The 18,521-nt window shown below is 54.9% G+C and overlaps 2 protein-coding genes across 4 annotated transcripts in view; one reads left to right on the forward strand and one right to left on the reverse strand.

The window, feature by feature from the left end:
• Positions 1 to 18,521, reverse strand: part of PRPF6 (pre-mRNA processing factor 6) — a 180,601-nt gene that overhangs the window by 47,138 nt on the left and 114,942 nt on the right. Inside the window, exons 2-4 of one of the 2 annotated variants that reach the window (XM_050746063.1) lie at positions 6,830 to 6,992; positions 4,933 to 5,101; positions 3,104 to 3,222 (exon numbers count right to left, since the gene is read on the reverse strand). In XM_050746063.1, coding sequence (XP_050602020.1) covers positions 3,104 to 3,222; positions 4,933 to 5,101; positions 6,830 to 6,900 — 359 coding nt within the window. In that variant the 5' untranslated portion in view covers positions 6,901 to 6,992. Of the gene's footprint in view, positions 1 to 3,103; positions 3,223 to 4,932; positions 5,102 to 6,829; positions 7,076 to 18,521 lie in introns of those variants that run through there. The other variant, XM_050746061.1, reaches the window with a different exon arrangement.
• Positions 9,229 to 14,340, forward strand: SAMD10 (sterile alpha motif domain containing 10). Of its 2 annotated transcripts, none has more exons than XM_050746339.1 (5): positions 9,229 to 9,494; positions 11,443 to 11,624; positions 11,707 to 11,878; positions 12,629 to 12,769; positions 12,929 to 14,340. In XM_050746339.1, the coding sequence occupies exons 1-5, from the start codon at positions 9,404 to 9,406 to the stop codon at positions 12,949 to 12,951; spliced, it is 609 nt and encodes a 202-aa protein (XP_050602296.1). In that variant the 5' UTR covers positions 9,229 to 9,403; the 3' UTR covers positions 12,952 to 14,340. The 2 variants fall into 2 exon arrangements, with proteins under 2 accessions (XP_050602296.1, XP_050602297.1); XM_050746340.1 differs by lacking the exon at positions 9,229 to 9,494 and adding an exon at positions 9,702 to 10,612 and having other exon boundaries at positions 11,459 to 11,624.

Genomic DNA, 18,521 nt, shown 5'->3' on the forward strand with positions numbered 1-18,521 from the left:
GGGTATTTTTTTTTTTTTTGAGACGGAGTCTCGCTCTGTCGCCCAGGCTGGAGTGCAGTGGCCGGATCTCGGCTCACTGCAAGCTCCGCCTCCCGGGTTCACGCCATTCTCCTGCCTCAGCCTCCCAAGTAGCTGGGACCACAGGCGCCCGCCACCTCACCCGGCTAGTTTTTTGTATTTTTTAGTAGAGACGGGGTTTCACCGGGTTAGCCAGGATGGTCTCGATCTTCTGACCTCGTGATCCGCCTGTCTCGGCCTCCTAAAGTGCTGGGATTACAGGCTTGAGCCACCGCACCCAGCCAGAAAGGGTATTAACCCTCTTGCCTAGGCTGGTCTCACACTCCTGAGATCAAGTAGTCCTCCCGCCTCAGCCTCCCAAAGTGCTGGGATTACAGATGTGAGCCACCATGAACCACCACGCCCAGCCTGAGGTATATTCCTTCTACACCCAGTTTTCTTAGAGTTTTTATCATAAAGGAATGTTGAATTTTATCAAATGCATTTTCAGAATCAATTAAAATGATCGGGCCGGGCGCGGTGGCTCATGCCTGTAATCCCAGCACTTTGGGAGACCAAGGCAGGTGGATCACGAGGTCAGGAGATCAAGACCATCCTGGCTAACACGGTGAAACCCCATCTCTACTTAAAATACAAAAAATTAGCCGGAGCCGGGCGCGGTGGCTCAAGCCTGTAATCCCAGCACTTTGGGAGGCTGAGACGGGCGGATCACAAGGTCAGGAGATCGAGACCATCCTGGCTAACACGGTGAAACCCCGTCTCTACTAAAAAATACAAAAAAAACTAGCCGGGCGAGGTGGCGGGCGCCTGTGGTCCCAGCTACTCCGGAGGCTGAGGCAGGAGAATGGCGTAAACCCGGGAGGCGGAGCTTGCAGTGAGCTGAGATCCGGCCACTGCACTCCAGCCTGGGCGACAGAGCCAGACTCAGTCTCAAAAAAAAAAAAAAAAAAAAAAAAAAAATTAGCCGGGCGTGGTGGCGGGCGCCTGTAGTCTTAGTTACTCAGGAAGCTGAAGCAGGAGAATCACCTGAACCCGGGAGGCAGAGGTTGCAGTGAGCTGAGATTGTGCCACTGCACTCCAGTCTGGGCAACAGAGCAAGACTCCGTCTCGAAAAAAAAAAAAAAAAATTGTATGGTTTTTCTCCTTCATTCTGTTGATAAAACGTATAACACTGATTCATCTGCATATGTTGAACCACCCTTGCACTTGTACCCCTGGGCAAAATGCCGCTTGGTCATGATGAACAATCTTTTTTTTTTTGAGATGGAGTCTTGCTCTTGTCTCCTAGGCTAGAGTGCAATGTCGTGATCTCGGCTCACTGCAACCTCCACCTCCCAGGTTCAAGCGATTCTCTTGCCTCAGCCTCCCAAGTAGCTGGGATTACAGGCGTGCACCACCATGCCCGGCTAATTTTTATACTTTTAGTAGAGACGGGGTTTCACGAGGTTGGTCAGACTAGTCTTGAACTCCTGACCTCAGATGACCCAAGATCCGCCCACCTCAGCCTCCCAAAGTGCTAGAATTACGGGCATAAGCCACTGTGCCCAGCCAATGAACCCTCTTTCCAATGTCTTGTTGAATATGGTTTGCTAGTATTCTGCTGAGCATTTCTGCATCAGTGTTCATCAGGGATACTGACCTAACGTTTTCTTTTTTCAGTGTGTCTTTGTCTGGTTTTGGCATCAGGGTACTACTGGTTTTGTAGAATAAGTTTGGACGTATTCCCTCCTCTATTTTTCAGAATAGTTTGAGTAGAATTGATACTAGTTCTTCTTAAAATACTTGGTAAAATTCAGCAATGACGCAATCAGATTCTGGGATTTTCTCTGCTAGGACTCTTTCTATTACAGCTCTGATCTCACTACTTATTCGTCTGTTCAGGTTTGGGATTTCTTCATGGTTCCATCTTGGTAGCTTGTATGTGTCACTTGACATCTTTAATTCATTTGCAAATTACTCAACATATAAAAGATTAATCAACAGTCAGTGAGCCCTTTTCAAAGATGGTAACCCTGATGTATCATAAAAGTAATCCACAAAATTCTACTGATTTCTGGAAAATCTTAAGAGTTCTTAAGCTCTCCACTGCAGCCCCCAGCCCCTAAGGCTGTTCCGTAACAGCCCAGGGCTTATCCAAGCATGGCTACGACACACCAAGACCCTCAGGTGGCCTAAAAGCTGAGCAGACACACATATACTATTGCAACGTTTCTCTGAGTATAAAACAATTCAAAACAGCCGGGTGCAGCGGCTCACACCTGTAATTCCAGCACTTTGGGAGGTCGAGGCGGGCAGATCACGAGGTCAGGAGATCGAGACCACCCTGGCTAACACGGTGAAACTACGTCTCTACTAAAAATACAAAAATTAGCCGGGCGTGGTGGCGGCGCCTGTAGTCCCAGCTACTCAGGAGGCTGAGGCAGGAGAATGGCGGGAACCCGGGAGACAGAGCTTGCAGTGAGCTGAGATTGCGCCACTGCACTCCAGCCTGGGTGACAGAGCAAGACTCCATCTCAAAAAAAAAAAAAAAAAAAGGCCGGGCACCGTGGCTCATGCCTGTAATCCCAGCATTTTGGGAGGCCGAGGCAGGCAGATCACGAGGCTGAGACAGGAGAATGGCGTGAACCCAGGAAGCGGAGCTTGCAGTGAGCCGAGATCGCACCACTGTACTCCAGCCTGGGCGACAGAGCGAGACTCCATCTCTAATTAAAAAAAAAAAATTCAAAACTTTTTTTTTTTTTTTTTTTTTTTTGGAAACAGGGTCTCACTATGTCAACCAGGCTGGAATGCACTGACATGATCATGGCTCACTGCAGTTTCTACCTCCTGGGCTTAAACAGTCCTTCCACCTCAGCCACCCAAGTAGCTGGGACTACAGGTGTGCACCATTTGACTAATTTTTAAATTATCTGTAGAGATGAGGTCTCGCTATGTTGCCCACACTGGTCTCAAACCCCTGGGCTCTAGCTATCGTCCTACGTTGGCCTCCCAAAGTGATAGGATTACACACGTGAGCCACTGCGCCTGGCCTCAAAACTTTTTTTAAAGTTGGATAAATATCGTGAAAGGCAACAATTTCTTTTACCGTCTTTCTTTTCTTCTTTCATCCATCCTTTTATCCAGGGCTGCATAAATGGCGTCCGCTTCCTCGTCATCTTTCTCATAGGGCCCACTTGAGAAGAGGCTCCCAGCATAGCCATTAAACTGAGAAGCAAACAACATGTGCAGAGAGGTCAGCTTTTCCTCCATCACCATCCCCACCAGCAGAAACAGAGAAGATCTCTACTTGTGAAATACTTGCTAAACTATTTTCTCCAGCCAACGAAGCCAAATTGAGGGACAGTCTACAATATAACTGGTGACTACTCTTCAAGTGTCAAGGGCATGAAAGACAGAGGAGCCGCTCCAACTGGAAGGTACCAAGGAGACATGACAAAATGCAACGGGGGTTCCTGGACTGAGCCTAAGTCAGAAAACGGACATTCGTGGAAACACATGAAATGCAAATACGACTGACAGATTAGTTAACAGTACTGTGTCGACATTAACTCTTTTGTTCCAATAACTGCACTGAGGTCATGTAAGATGGGGAGAAGCTTGGTGAAAGATATGCAGAAACTTTTTTTTTTGGCACTATTTTTGCAAGTTCCTGCAAATTTAAAATTATTTCAAAACTAAATTTTTTGTTTGTTTGTTTTTGAGACGGAGTCTTACTCTGTTGCCCAGGCTGGAGTGCAGTGGCCGGATCTCAGCTCACTGCAAGCTCCGCCTCCCAGGTTCACACCTTTCTCCTGCCTCAGCCTCCCAAGCAGCTGGGACCACAGGCGCCGCCACCACGCCCAGCTAATTTTTGTGTATTTTTAGTAGAGACAGGATTTCACCGTGTTAGCCAGGATGGTCTCCATCTCCTGACCTGGTGATCTGCCTGCCTCGGCCTCCCAAAGTGCTGGGATTATAGGTGTGGGCCACCATGCCTGGCCTCAAAACTAAAATTATTTTTTTAAATATTCCTCAGAGGAAAGGTGTCACATGTTAGAAGACAGTTAATCGATATTCAGTCAGCTGAGGTTTTTCTGTAGATGTCTTTTTAGAGGGCAAGCACTAAAGCCAAAAAAAGCAAACACTGTCACCAATTCCACTTTAAGTTTTTATCATTAAAGACTGGCAGCCAGGCGCGGTGGCTCAGACCTGTAATCCCAACACTATGGGAGGCCGAGGTGGGCAGATCACCTGAAGTCAGGAGTTCGAGACCAGCCTGACCAACATGGAGAAACCCTGTATCTACTAAAAATACAAAATTAGGCCGGGCACGGTGGCTCAAGCCTGTAATCCCAGCACTTTGGGAGGCCGAGACCGGCGGATCACGAGGTCAGGAGATCGAGACCATCCTGGCTAACACAGTGAAACCCCGTCTCTACTAAAAAATACAAAAAACTAGCCGGGCGAAGTGGCGGGCGCCTGTAGTCCCAGCTACTTGGGAGGCTGAGGCAGGAGAATGGCGTGAACCCGGGAGGCGGAGCTTGCAGTGAGCTGAGATCCGGCCACTGCACTCCAGCCTGGGCGACAGAGCCAGACTCGGTCTCAAAAAAAATAAATAAATAAATAAAAACAACTGCACTCCAGCCTGGCCAACAAGAGCGAAACTCCGTCTCAAAAAAAAAAAAGACTGGCCAACACGAAATGCCAAGGCAGCGGTCCCAACATCTGCAAGAACACCTCCTCTGACAAGAGCGAAACTTCGTCTCATATTTTTCCTCCTCCCTCTCACTCTCTGTAAAGATGTCCCATGAATAGCTGAAATTTTAAATGCATGAGCCACTCCAAGCCATTCATTACAGACACCAACACACACTGGTGAGGTCAGCTGCTCCCAAAGACTGGCTGGAGGAGCCACGAAAGCTGGACACATCTCACCTCGTCGTAATTGGTGTCATTTAGATCCTCATCGTCATCGTCAGCAGCCTGGTTTTTCTTCATCTGGTCCCCAACAGTTCTCTTGCCTGGGGGCGCGTGGCGATCATCCACGGGATCATTTGCATCACGGGCGGGCCCGATGTCTGACCGTGTGGTGAAGCCAGTGGCGCTGCGGGAGACCCCCAGGACACCCGGTATCTGAACAACTCTGTTCCTGTGCTCTTCTCCACCCCTGGTCATCACTTACTAACACCTCTTTTTCTAACACCTCTGGGAAACCTCCAAAGATCCTGGTGACAATGATCTGCAGTCTCAAACGCTACCGATCTTCTCTGCTTACCTGAAGGTTTTAGCCTATCCTGATGATGTTACCAAGGCAATCTCTCTCCACCCTAAGGTTTCCATCATCTCCCCCTCCACATCCAACTAGGCCCTTAAACCCAAGTTGGCCCAAACTGAGGTCCTCTTCTGTACCCACCTTATAGCTGCTCTGGGGTGTTTCAGCTGATAACAGCACTGCTGTCCCAGATGACATAATCTTTGCCTCCCTCTCCCACTTTCCCCATCCTGTCTGTCCCCAAGTACTAATGAATCCACCTTCAAAATCCCTCCTTCCCAGACTATGACTCGCATCACAGCTGGAAACCAAGGTAGCTCTCCCTGCCTTTAGCCTTCTTCTACTTCAACCCATGCTCTGCCAGATGATTCTTTCCAAAACACAGCTCTGACTAAAAAATTCTGGGCCGGGCACAGGGGCTCATGCCTGTAATTCCAACACTTTGGGAGACTGAGGCAGGTGGATCACGAGGTCAGGAGTTCAAGACCCCCCTGGCCAACATGGTGAAACCCTGTCTGTACTGAAAATATAAAAATTAGCCAGGTGTGGTGGTGGGCGCCTATAATCCCAGCTACTCAGGAGGCTGAGGCGGAGAACTGCTTGAACCGGGGAGGCAGAGGTTGCAGTGAGCTGAGATCACGCCATCGCACTCCATACAGAGCAAGACTCCGTCTCAAAAAATAATAGTAATTCTGAAGGGTCATGGTCTTTCTAATACATCCAGGAGCTGCAGCCTGACGCTCAAAGCCTCTCCAACTTCCTGAGCTCTTTTCTATTGGTTGCACATTCCACTCACACTGGACTCCCTCCTGTTCTCTGGGCTTCCTCCCTACCTCATTTTTTTCTGAACTCCTGCACACAGAATGTCAGTTTCTCTTTTATCGCTACCACGTTTCTGCAGCCCTAAGTCCAGCTCTCCTACTAAACTTGACTCCAATGCTACTCTCCATTAAGCATTGGGTTCTAAATCTGGTCTTCTTTACGTGCTTATTTATGCTAATACCAAACCCTCCTTAGTGAGCTTCTGGTCCTCTGATGATGCTGTCACTATCGGAGCTTTGTGTGTGCCCCACAGATTCTAATATAATACCACCACCAAGAAAAACCCAGTAGTTTTCCTCATCAAATGAATAGCCAAATAGGGTAATAACGACTGCTCACTTATCCAGCAACGTATGGTGGTCATCTGTGTTGCAGGCAAGGAGGACCCAGGCACGCTTAAGGCGGGGCGGGGCGGGGGGTGTGTCAGCCTGACCTGGGGAAGGTGGTCGCGTGTTTCCACTACACATCAGATTCCTCTACACCTCACTGCAGACTGCATACATCATTCCCCATCTTACAGACCAAAACACTGGGCTGAGAGCCAACATGTCCCATCTAGGCGGCAGGCAGGGTGCACACACTTATGTCCTGACCCCAAAGCCCGTTGCTTCCTGCAGGGATTAAGCCGATCCACCAAGCGTCTTTTAGACAGCGCGGCCACAGACCCCCGCCCCCAAACACGCGCACTGCGCTCCGCTAGCCGGGTCCCCGCCCCTGGCGCGCCGCTCCAGGCCTCACCCCCGGCCCAGCCCCGGCACGTAGCCGAGCGGAGCGGGCATCCCCAGGAACGGCTTCTTCTTCTTGTTCATGGCGGCGGCGACGACCAAGGCTAGGAAGCAACGGAATGAGGCAGCGGAAGAGGGGAAGCAGCAGAGACTCCAGGCTTCGACGTCCGAGGCGCTCCGCAGGAAGGTGTCGCGAACGTCGCGTCACCCGCGCCCCGGAAGCAGAGCCCTCAGTCCGCACACGCCCCGCCCCCTTTTTTACTCCCCGGGCGGAAGCCCCGACGTGCCGGTTCGACGACTTCCGGCCGCGGCTAAGGGGCGGAGACGTGGCAGGCGCGTGCGCGGGAGCGCCTCCTCGTGGCGAGGCGGGGAGAGCCAGGCCGAGCCTGCACTGGGACCCTAACAGGCCCCGGGGGGCCAAAAATAGCCTGAGGCATCGCTCCTTCCCGAGTGCTCTCATGCATTCCCGAGGAGACCTGTCTGTGCCAATAGGACCCGTGGTCCCCTCCCTCTGAACCAGCCCAGCTGCCCGCCCTCGCCCCGGGTGGGCCCTGATCACTTCCAAGCAGAGCTGTACCCTGTCCAGTTGTGCAGAGCTTGTGTGTACTGGTTATGGGCACACCTGTCCGTGTGCGTCCTGGGCGCACACTGCTGCCCTAAGCTTTCAGCACTCATATTCTTTTTTGTTGTTGTTGTTGTTGTTGTTGAGACGGTGTCTCGCTCTGTTGCCCAGGCTGGAGTGCAGTGGCGCAATCTCGGCTCACTGCAAGCTCCGCCTCCCGGGTTCACGCCATTCTCCAGCCTCAGCCTCCGGAGTAGCTGGGACTACAGGCGCCCGTCACCACACCCGGGTAATTTTTTGTGTTTTTAGTAGAGACGGGGTTTCACCATTCACAGGATGGTCTCGATCTCCTGACCTCGTGATCCGCCTGCCTCGACCTCCCAAAGTGCTGGGATTACAGGCCTGAGCCACCGCGCCTGGCCTAGCACTCATATTCTTGAACCTCCATTCATGCATCTGTCCCTCCAGTGGGACTAGAGACCCCACCCACGCCCACCAACATGCCTTGGACATTCTGGTGAGAGCCACATCCTCAGCTCCTGGAGAGCTAATTGAAATAAACAACCGTAGTTGACCTGTAGGGAACACGTCAGCACATGAACACGGCTGTCAAGCATGTGAGTGAATTCTATGTGTGCGATTAGTGGTGTATGATTAGTGTGTGTGATTAGTGGGGTGTGTGATTAGTGTGTGTATGATTAGTGTGTGTGATTAGTGTGTGTGACTAGTGTGTGCGATTAGTGTGTGTATGATTAGTGTGTGCGATTAGTGTGTATGATTAGTGTGTGTGATTAGTGTGTGTGATTAGTGGTGTATGATTAGTGTGTGTGATTAGTGTATGTGATTAGTGTGTGTGATTAGTGGTGTATGATTAGTGTGTGTGATTAGTGTGTGTGATTAGTGGTGTATGATTAGTGTGTGTGATTGTGTGATTAGTGTGTGTGATTAGTGTGTGTGATTAGCGGTGTATGATTAGTGTGTGTGATTAGTGTGTGTGATTAGTGTGTGTGATTAGCGGTGTATGATTAGTGTGTGTGATTAGTGGTGTATGATTAGTGTGTGTGATTAGTGGGGTGTGTGCACACCGAGGTCACGTGTGCTCGTGTTCTGGGTGCACGTGCATGACTGTACTCTGTGCATGCATTTCTACATGTCTGTGTGCATCTCTGCTCCTTCTGCTGTAAGACATCTTCCAGAGCCCCTACATACACCCAGGGAGAGCACCCAGGCTCCTGGGCAGAGCAAGCCGAATAGCTGGTTGCAAGCCTGGCCTGCCACTGCACCAGGCAACCACAGTTCCCCAGCCCAGCCCCATCCCAGCACTTCTCACTGGAGTCCTGGAGCAAACACACCGCTCCGGCCTGTTACAACCTCCTTGGAGTTCCTCTCTGCCCCATCTCCAGGCAAGCCCCTTTCAGTTACAGAGCACTGTACCGCCCCCTCTCCCCCGGGCACTGAGCCAGGTTCTGGGGCTGCAGGGGGAAGGGAGAACCACCCTGATGTTCACAGTGGGGTGGGCGGTAAGCAAGAGTCAAGCTGGTTTCTCCGGGGAAGCGGGTGCCCATTTGAGAGAGAGTAAAGAGGTAGGAGACCAGGGAAGTGTGTGGGAGGGGTTGATCTGCCCCTTGTCCTGGCTCTGGTGGGTAGAAGGCCCCCGTAAGATGCTCCTCAGCCCACCCCCACGCACAGAGGGGCCCGACCTCAGAGGACCCCCGGCAGGTGCACGGGGACTCTTCTCCGCGGAGTCGTGCCCAGGGGCGCACGGACGCCCCTCGCTCTGGCGGACAGCCTTGGCGCACGCAGGCCCGCGCGCCGCCGACACACCTCGGAGCTCCCGGAGCGCGCCCGGCACACAGGGCTCGGCGGCAGGTGCCTCGCCGCGCACACTCGCGGGCCGCGGGGACCGGCTCGGGCGCGGGGCCGGCTGGGGCGGGGCGGGGCGGCGGCGCGCGTTCCCCGCCGGCCACACCGGCCGCCCTGCACTCGGCGAGGGGCGTGTGCGCGGGCCTGGCACCCGCGGGCCCCATGTTCACCGAGCTGAGGTCCAAGCTGAGCCCCCCGCGTGGCCGCGCCGGGGCCGTGCGCGCGGGCTTCGGGGAGCGCCGGGATGTGGACGGTGAGCGGGGCTGGACCCGGGCGCGGGGATTTCGCGGGCGGGGGTCTCAGGGACCCAGAGGCACGGTGGGGGGGCGGGACCCGGCGGGTGTCGAGCGGCGGCGGCGGCGGCTGGGGGTATTCGGCGGATGTCTCGGCTTAACGGGGTTCCGTGGCCTTTGTCCTGCTTTCGGGGGCAGCCAGCCTCAGGCCTTGGGGGTCAGGGCGCCCTTGGCTTGGGGTGAGGGGGTGACAAGCCGGGGCGCCTGTGTTCAGGTTGGCACTACGCTCGGGTCACCTTTTCCTGCGCGCGGAGAAAACCCTCCGCAGCCTTTGCAGTGGGGCCGAGAGGGGGCCGAGGTCACATCCCGCCTCGGTGCCCCCGCCCCATTTCCTTCTGGAATCCTGACGTTGAGGCGGGAGGGACCGGACCGACAGACCGCGGGAAGGACGGAACTCCCTCCGGGAGTGCGGGCAGGAAATGGGCGGAGCCTGCTTGGCCTGGGCAGGTGCAGTGTGAGCGGAGGAGTCCGACGGGTTCCCCCGGCTGCCGCGCGCTTCTGCACCAGCCCCGCCGCTGCAGGCCCTGCAAAGCCCGGAGACCACGGTGCCTGTCCGCTGGAAGGCGCAGCCTTAGAATAAATCTTTTCCCACAGCAGTAGGGGCTACCTCGGGGCGGTGGCCCACTGACCACACCCTCTGCTGACCCTAGACCTCAAATCTGGAGTCACCAGGGGTCCTGTTCCTGAAAGTTGCAAGAATGGGGGAGGAAGGTGTTAAGTCTCTTAAGTCTTACAGGGGTGGGAGGACCGGGGAGTAGGATGTGGTTTTCCCCCAATAATCAGACCTCCTAGACACATCCTCAACCCCTGCCCTGGGTGTGGAGTGGGTGGCTGAGTCTGGAGCCGGGAGGGTCTGTCACTCTAGGGTGGATGGGGTGAGGGCCCTAGCATGGGAACCTCACCTGCCCTGCTGAAGTCCTGGGTGCTGTAAAGACAGGGGCAGGCCTTCTGTCTCCCCACAGGCTCTGTTCACTTGCAGACACCATACAGAGCCTTCATTCATTCATTCATTCACAATGAACGTGGGGTGCCCCTGTGTAACAGACGTGGATCAAGACACCTGCCTCCCGAGACTCAGGTCAGCAGAGATGATGATAAAGCTCAGATGAGATGCTTTAATGCAGTTACTGCAGGAAGAGGGAGCACAGAGCATCACCGTGGGTCCCCAAGCAATGGCTGCACCCCACATACCTGTGCTGACCTGCCCATATCCAGTGGGTACCCACCATTCATACGGCCGCTGTTTTCCCAGGCCTGCAGGCCCTGTGGGAGGCAGCACGGCTGGAGAGCCCAGCGCGTGTTTGCGGAGTGAGGCCTGCTTGTGGGTTGGCCCAGAGTTCAGGCTGTCAATGAGTCATAACCAGTAAGTCGGGCCCCAACGCCAGATAGGGCTGTGTGAACTGGGTTTCTTCAATGGCGACGGGCAAGCAGCATCCTCAGCCCGGTTTCCCCAGCACAGACGACCTCCCCAGACTCGGGAGCTGCCTTTCCTCACAGCAGGCTGTGTGTGCACTTCCTGGTCTGGTGTGGTGTGTGCAAGGCTTGTGGGCCAGCCCAAGGCAAGGGTGAGGTCAGGGCTGTCCCAGGACAGCTCCTCCTGCCATATCTGAGGTCCCTTCCCTTGTGGGCACATCCTCTGATCTAAGCAGAATCCATTCTGCTCCCCAGAGTGAGGGCTGTAGACTTGCAAGAGGAAAGGCGTTCCCAGTTCTTCTCTTTTCGTGCTGGGTGAGGTCCTCAAAACGGGTCCTGCACACTTCCTTCTGCCTTTGGAGGCCTGGGAACCCCTCACTGGCGAAGTGATTTCCCACGCTAGTGTAGAGGAGATGGGGCAGGGAGCTAGCTCTCAAGTAGAGGAAGCCTCTGGTTCTGCCCTTGACTGCCCTGACCAGGCACCCACACACACAGCCACTGCACACTTCAGCTTCTGCCAGACCCTCCTGGAGCACACGGTGTCAGCTGAGAGCATCCCCTGCCACTTGCCTGGGACACCTGGCACCAGTCTCACATGGCATGACTCCCGCAGCCAGAGGGCGGCCAGCAGCAGGCCAATCAAGCTCCTGCAGCAGCCCGGCACAGAGACCCCCCAGGTACCCACCCCCTCCACCCACCTCCATCCCTGCCCTCCCTCTCCACCACTCTCATTTTGGCTGCCACGCCCCTCCCCTGCAGGGCCGGCTGTACTCTGATCACTATGGCATGTACCACACAAGCCCCTCGCTGGGCGGCCTGACCCGGCCCGTGGTCCTGTGGAGTCAGCAGGATGTCTGCAAGTGGCTCAAGAAGCACTGTCCCCACAACTACCTCGTCTACGTGGAGGCCTTCTCCCAGCATGCCATCACCGGTACAGTGGGGCTGAGGGTGCTGTGGGAGTGGGGCTACCTGCCTCAGAGCATCTCCTCCCCACACTCAGCCTGCCTTTCTCTTGCTATTGTTTTCGTCTGTCTAGTTTCTTCTGTGAATCCACCTTCCCTCTGGTCTTCATCTCTGCAGAATCTGTTTTTTTTATCTCTTCGCCTTTCTTTCTGTGTCTCTTCCCATCTCTCCGTGCTGTCTTCATCTGGCTTTTCTCTTCCGTCCCTGCCTTTTGCTCTTCATCCTTTCCCTCTGCCTGTCTCCCTCTGAGTTTATCTGTTTCACTGATTCTCTTTCTCCCTCTGAGTCTCGTTGTACCCTGCTTCCTCTCTCTCTCCTCCCTCTTTCTCTTTCAGTCCCTGCCTGTGCCTTCACTCAGTTTGTTGTTTGTTTGTTTCTGAGAAGGAGTCTCGCTCTGTTGTCCAGGCTGAAGTGCAATGGCACAATCTCGGCTGACTGCAACCTCTGCCTCCCAGGTTCAAGTGATCCTCCTGCCTCAGCCTCCTGAGTAGCTGGGACTACAGGCGCTCACCACCAAGCCCAGCTAATTTTTATATTTTTAGTAGAAATGGGGTTTCACCATGTTGTCCAGGCTGGTCTTGAACTCCTGACCTCAAGTGATCTGCCCTCCTCAGCCTCCCAAAGTGCTGGGATTACAGGCGTGAGCCACGGCACCAGCCTTGCCTTGGCTCTTGATGCCTCTGTTGGCCTCAGCTCAGCCCCTCTTCCCTCTCCCCAGGCCGGGCACTGCTGCGGCTGAATGCGGAGAAGCTGCAGCGGATGGGGCTGGCCCAGGAGGCCCAGAGGCAGGAGGTGCTGCAGCAGGTGCTCCGCCTGCAGGTGCGTGAGGAGGGGCGGAGCCTGCAGCTGCTCAGCCAAGGTCAGTGTGAGGTGCCAGAGAGGCCTGGGGGCTGATGGAGAAGCCCCTCTGAGTGCGGGGTGGGATGACCTCAGGAGGGTGGCTGTGAGCCCCAATAAGGGCCCTAATGCAGATGATGCCAAAGACCCCCCCCCATCCTCACCCTCTTCCACCCCACAGCTTCCTTTGGGAAAATGTCCTAGCTGCTGCTGAGGCTTGAACCCAGACCCCAGCACTGTGACGGGAGTCCACGGCTAGGGAGGAGGCAGAACTGGCCCCGCAGCCCCTCTTGGACCCTGCAGGATGCCGGGGCGGTCAGGCTGGCCCAACGGACAGACAGGACCAGGATCACCACCTCCCGGCGCCTCTGGTTGGACATTCCAGGTCATGCCCTGGGGCTGGGTGGGTAGGGGCTGCTTGAGTGTGGCCCCACCTCCTGGGACCTGAGCCCAAGCCCTCCCCTGGTGCTGCTGGCAGCATGTGGGGCAGCTGCCTGGAGCCAGAGCCGGTTTGGATGTCCCCCCAGACTCCCAGGGAGTCTGTTTATTTACATTCCGCTCTCCACGTGATGTCCGTCCCCCATCGCCTGCTGAGTCATCTGTCTGTCCACCCACCCAGCCCAGTTCTAGGCAGTTCCCCAGCACCTCCAGGTTGGCCCACACAGGTGCCATAAGTTGCCTTGGCTCCCTGTGGCTTGTGCCCATGCCCCTGCCGGAGCCCAGCAGGCCCACCCATCATCTAGAGCACCTGCCCAGCAGCACCATGTCAGGCACTTTCATCATTATTTATACATCCTCACCACACCCCCTCTATTCATGAGAAGAAAGCTGAGAAAGGCCCAGATTGACCAAGCACCAGAGACAAAATGTGGCACAACAAGGACCTCGGCACTGTCCAGGTGGCTCTGTGCCCAGGGCCCAGGCTCAGCAGTGCTCCCTGCCCTATCTTTGGGAAAATCTTGCTTTTACGGTGGTCCCCACTCCTGCCCTCAAGAACAAGGGCCTTGTGCGTGGGCTTTCCCATTGCCGCTTTCCCAAGAAAGCCTGTGAGGATTCAGGGGAGAGGCCTCCCCAGGGCCGCTTCCCCTACACCCGCCCAGAGACCCGAGCAACCCCTCTCTGGGTGGTTCAGGGCTGGTGCTGCCTGGCGGAAGGACAGTGAGGGCAGCCCTGGCCAGCCCCGCCCTCTTGTGCCTCTGCCCTCTCCCGATCCCCTCGGGGCTTCTGAAAATCTCAGGGACAGATGAGGCTGAGCCCCCAGTTCCCTCTGTGTGCTTTGAGCCTCCAGACTCAAGGCTGGTCACTGCGGGTCCCAGGTAGAATTTGGACAACTGGCCTGGCCGCTCCCCTCCCGTAAGCCCCCAACAAGGGGAGACCCTCATCCCTGCCCCTGTGTGGCTGCCCAAGTATTCTGCCTGCCTCCCACCATCAGCCCTCACCCGGGATGCCCGTCCGCCTCTGCTCCCCTCCCTCCTCCTCTGTCTTGCCCTGGCTCACGCACGCCTGTCTCGTCTTCCTTGTTTTGTGCTCACTTTTTTATACTCTGACAAAAAAATAATAATAATAATCAGAAATAAAGCTGGTTCCCAAGTGCTGGCCATGCTGCGTCTGCGAGAGGGCGTCCGGGCAGCCGCGGCCACGAGGGGGCAGTGGCGTCGCGCCCCGGAGAGGCGTCCGGGCAACCGCAGCGCAGAGGCTGGAAACAGGGCTCAAGCCACACCCGCGCGCGGCCCCCAGTGCTGGACACGACGCCCGGCACGCTGGAAGGGACAGCCCAGACAGCGCGTGAGGGTCCTGCGGCTGCCATGACAGAGGACCACCGAGGGGTGCTGAGAACAGCAGACACTCATTCTCTCACAGTTCTGGAGGCCGCAGTCCAAAATCCAGCCCCCCCCGGGGCCTCCTGGGGAGACTCCTCGCCTCTCCAGCTTCCAGTAGCTGCCGGGAGAACTCGGGCTCATGGGCATTACCCGTCTCCACCTCTGTAATCAGATCACCTCCTCTTCTGTCTCTCAAATCTACCTCTGTCTCCCTCTTATAAGGATGCTTGGGCTTAGGGCCACCTGGGTAATACAGGATAATCTCCTCATCGCAAGATCTTTAACCACATCTGCAAATACCCTTTCCCAGTAAGATTCCATTCACACGTTCAGGGATAACACATGAACATCTGGCCAGGCACGGTGGCCCATGCCTGCAATCCCAGCACTGTGGGAGACCAAGGCAGGAGTGTCGCTGGAGGCCAGGAGTTCAAGACCAGCCTGTGCAGCATAGCAAGACCCCATCTCTACAAAAAACTTTGGAAACTAGCCAGGCATGGTGGCGCACACCTGTAGTCCCAGCTACTTGGTAGGCTGAGGCAGGAGGATTCCCTGAGTCCAGGAGTTCAAGGCACAATGAGCTCTGACCACACAACTGTACTCCAGCCTGGGCAACAGAGCAAGACCCTGTCTCAAACACACACAGATCACAGCACACACCCTGACACACACACACACACACACACACACAGCAATCAGACACATAAGAACTCAGAGGTTGGCCAGGCGCGGTAGCTCACGCCTGTAATCCCAGCACTTTGGGAGGCCAAGGCAGGTGGATCACGAGGTCAGGAGATCGAGACCATCCTGGCTAACACGGTGAAACCCTGTCTCTACTAAAAATACAAAAAATTAGCCGGGCGTGGTGGTGGGCGCCTGTAGTCCCAGCTACTCGGGAGGCTGAGGCAGGAGAATGGCGTGAACTTGGGAGGCGGAGCTTGCAGTGAGCCGATATCATGCCACTGCACTCCAGCCTGGGCGACAGAGCGAGACTCTGTCTCAAAAAAAAAAAAAAAAAAAAAAAGAAAACTCAGAGGCCACCACACACAGACACTCATACACAGAGATGCAATGACACTGACACCAGCAAACACCAACAAACAGAAACACGTGCATGGAGTTGGCCAGACACACAGACACAAAGGTATATAACAGCATGCCCCCATACAAAGATGTCATTACACAAATACACAAATACTAGCATGCAGACACACAATGACCTCCTAACACGTAGAAACACATGGGACACAGCACATCCCCGGCGCACACAAACGCAGTGTATTACACAACACCCTGGCATGTTGATGCTCACAGAAAACAGCCGTCCCTCACCAGCACCCTGACACTGAGACATGCCACAGCCTGGACACATGGATGCTGAAATCCAGACACATTGTCCCCAGGCACCCTGATGTCTAATCACCCAGATGCTAAAATACAGTCAGACATTGCCCTCACCTAGCACAGGACACTGTCATATCCTGACACGGCAATGTCCAAACAGGTCGCATGTATGGACACCCAGACTTACACAGGGAGAGCTGACGGCCTTGGATGCACCTAAGGGGACACACACTGACCCCTCAGAAAATCCTGCTGGTCCTGTCCCCAGGGTGGGAAAGGTCAACAAGGGAAGAACATGATGCTAGCCTTGCAGGGAATGCCCTCCCCTTCCTCCTCGGGTCACACAGGCTGGTGTGCACTGGCCTCTCTCTGGCTCAGATTCCCGAGGGAAGGATGGACTGACTGCCTCTTCCGCAAGAGGCAATCTTGCTGTGAGTGCTCTGTGCCAGCCTTGAGTGAAGCAGATCCCAGGCCCCTTTGAGGAAAGACAAAAATCTCATTGCCCAACCCCCCCAGCAGTGCCTCTGAGCTTGCCCCACAGGGGACAGGGAAAGGGGCCCACTGGGCCGGAAGGGCCCCAGTGAAGGAGGCACACCTGGTAGCTCCATTTCCTGACCAGCAACTTCCAGCCCACATCAATTTTAAGGAGTCCAGAATGTTTGTAGTATGCAAAAAGGGGCCTTACGAAACCTTTAAAAGTCTGTTTTAATTGTAAAAATAGTATGTGCACATGGTTTTAAAAAAAATGCTGGCCGGGTGTGGTGACGCACACCTGTAATCCCAGCACTTTGGGAGGCCGAGGTGGGTGGATCATGAGGTCAGGAGTTCGAGATCAGCCTGGCCAGATTGGTGAAACCCCATCGCTACTAAAAATACAAAAAATCAGCTGGGCATGGTGGCACGTGCCTGTAATCCCAGCTACTCGGGAGGCTGAGGCAGGAGAATTGCTTGAACCCGGGAGGGAGTGGAGATGAATCCACTGCACTCCAGCCTGGGTGACAGAGCAAGACTCCATCTCAAAAAAAAAAAACAACTGCTCTGTGGGCACAAGATGAAAACCCAAAGTCTCCCTGACTCTTCCCTCCTGAGGTCTGAGGCCTTCCCTGGGAGATGGGTGCTGTGAACAGGTAAGAATGGCCCTCCTAAGGCCGGGCACGGTGGCTCACACCTGTAATCCCAGCACTTTGGGAGGCCGAGGCGGGCGGATCACGAGGTCAGGAGATCGAGACCATCCTGGCTAACACGGTGAAACCCCGTCTCTACTAAAAATACAAAAAAAATTAGTCAGGCGTAGAGGTGGGCGCCTGTGGTCCCAGCTACTCGGGAGGCTGAGGCAGGAGAATGGCGTGAACCCGGGAGGCGGAGCTTGCAGTGAGCCGAGATCACACCACTGCACTCCAGCCTGGGCTACAGAGCGAGACTCTAAAAAAAAAAAAAAAAGGCCCTCCTAGCCAGAGGCGGTGGGTCACACCTGTAATGCCCACACTGTGGGAGGCTGAGGCAGGAAGACGGCTTGAGCCCAGGAGTTCAAGACCAGACTGGTCAATAGAGAAAGACCTCGTCTCTATGAATACTTTAAAACTTAGCCAGGTGAGGTGGCACACACCTGTAGTTCCAGCTACTTGGGAGGCTGAGGTGGGAGGATTGCTTGAGCCCAGGTGGTAGAGGCTGCAGTGTGCCAAGATCACACCACTGCATTCCAGCCTGAATGACAGAGCAAGACCCTATCTCAAGAAGAAAAAAAGAAAGGAGAAGAAAGGAGAGAAAGGAGAAGAGGGGAAGGGAGGGGAGGGGGAGAGAGGGGAGGAGAGAAGAGAAAGAAAGAAAGAGAGAGAGGAAGAGGCCGGGCGCGGTGGCTCAAGCCTGTAATCCCAGCACTTTGGGAAGCCGAGACGGGCGGATCACAAGGTCAGGAGATTGAGACCATCCTGGCTAACACGGTGAAACCCCGTCTCTACTAAAAAATACAAAAAACTAGCCGGGCGCGGTGGCGGGCGCCTGTAGTCCCAACTACTCGGGAGGCTGAGGCAGGAGAATGGCGTGAACCTGGGAGGCGGAGCTTGCAGTGAGCTGAGATCCGGCCATTGCACTCCAGCCTGGGCGACACAGCGAGACTCCGTCTCAAAAAAAAAAAAAAAAAAAGAGAGAGAGGAAGGAGAAAGGGAAGGGAGGGAAGGAAGGGAGGAAGAAGAAAGGAAAGGAGGGAGGGAAGAGAAGGAAGGGAAGGAAGGAAGGAGAAAAGGCAGGAAGGGAGGAAGGGAAGGAAAGCAAGAGAAGGAAGGAAGGGAGGAAGGGAGGGAGGGAACAGAAGAGAAGGAAGGAAGGAAAGAAGAAGGAAGGGAGGGAGGGAGGGAAGGAAAGAAGAAGGGAGGGAGGGAAGAGAAGGGAGGGAAGGAAAAAGGAAGGAAGGAGAAAAGGAAGGAAGAGAGGGAAGGGAAGGAAGAGAAGGAAGAGAACGAAGGAAGGAAAGAAAGAAAGAAAAAGAAAGAAGAAAGAAAAAGAGAAACAAAGACAGACAGGACAGGACAGGACAAGACAAGACAAGACAAGACTCTCCTGGGGGAGATTCTTGCGGGTCCTGTGCTAGTCCCGTGTGGGGCCTCCTCCGTC

This window comes from Macaca thibetana, chromosome 10 (assembly GCF_024542745.1).
Source record: "Macaca thibetana thibetana isolate TM-01 chromosome 10, ASM2454274v1, whole genome shotgun sequence".
Classification (NCBI taxonomy): Eukaryota; Metazoa; Chordata; class Mammalia; order Primates; family Cercopithecidae; genus Macaca; species Macaca thibetana.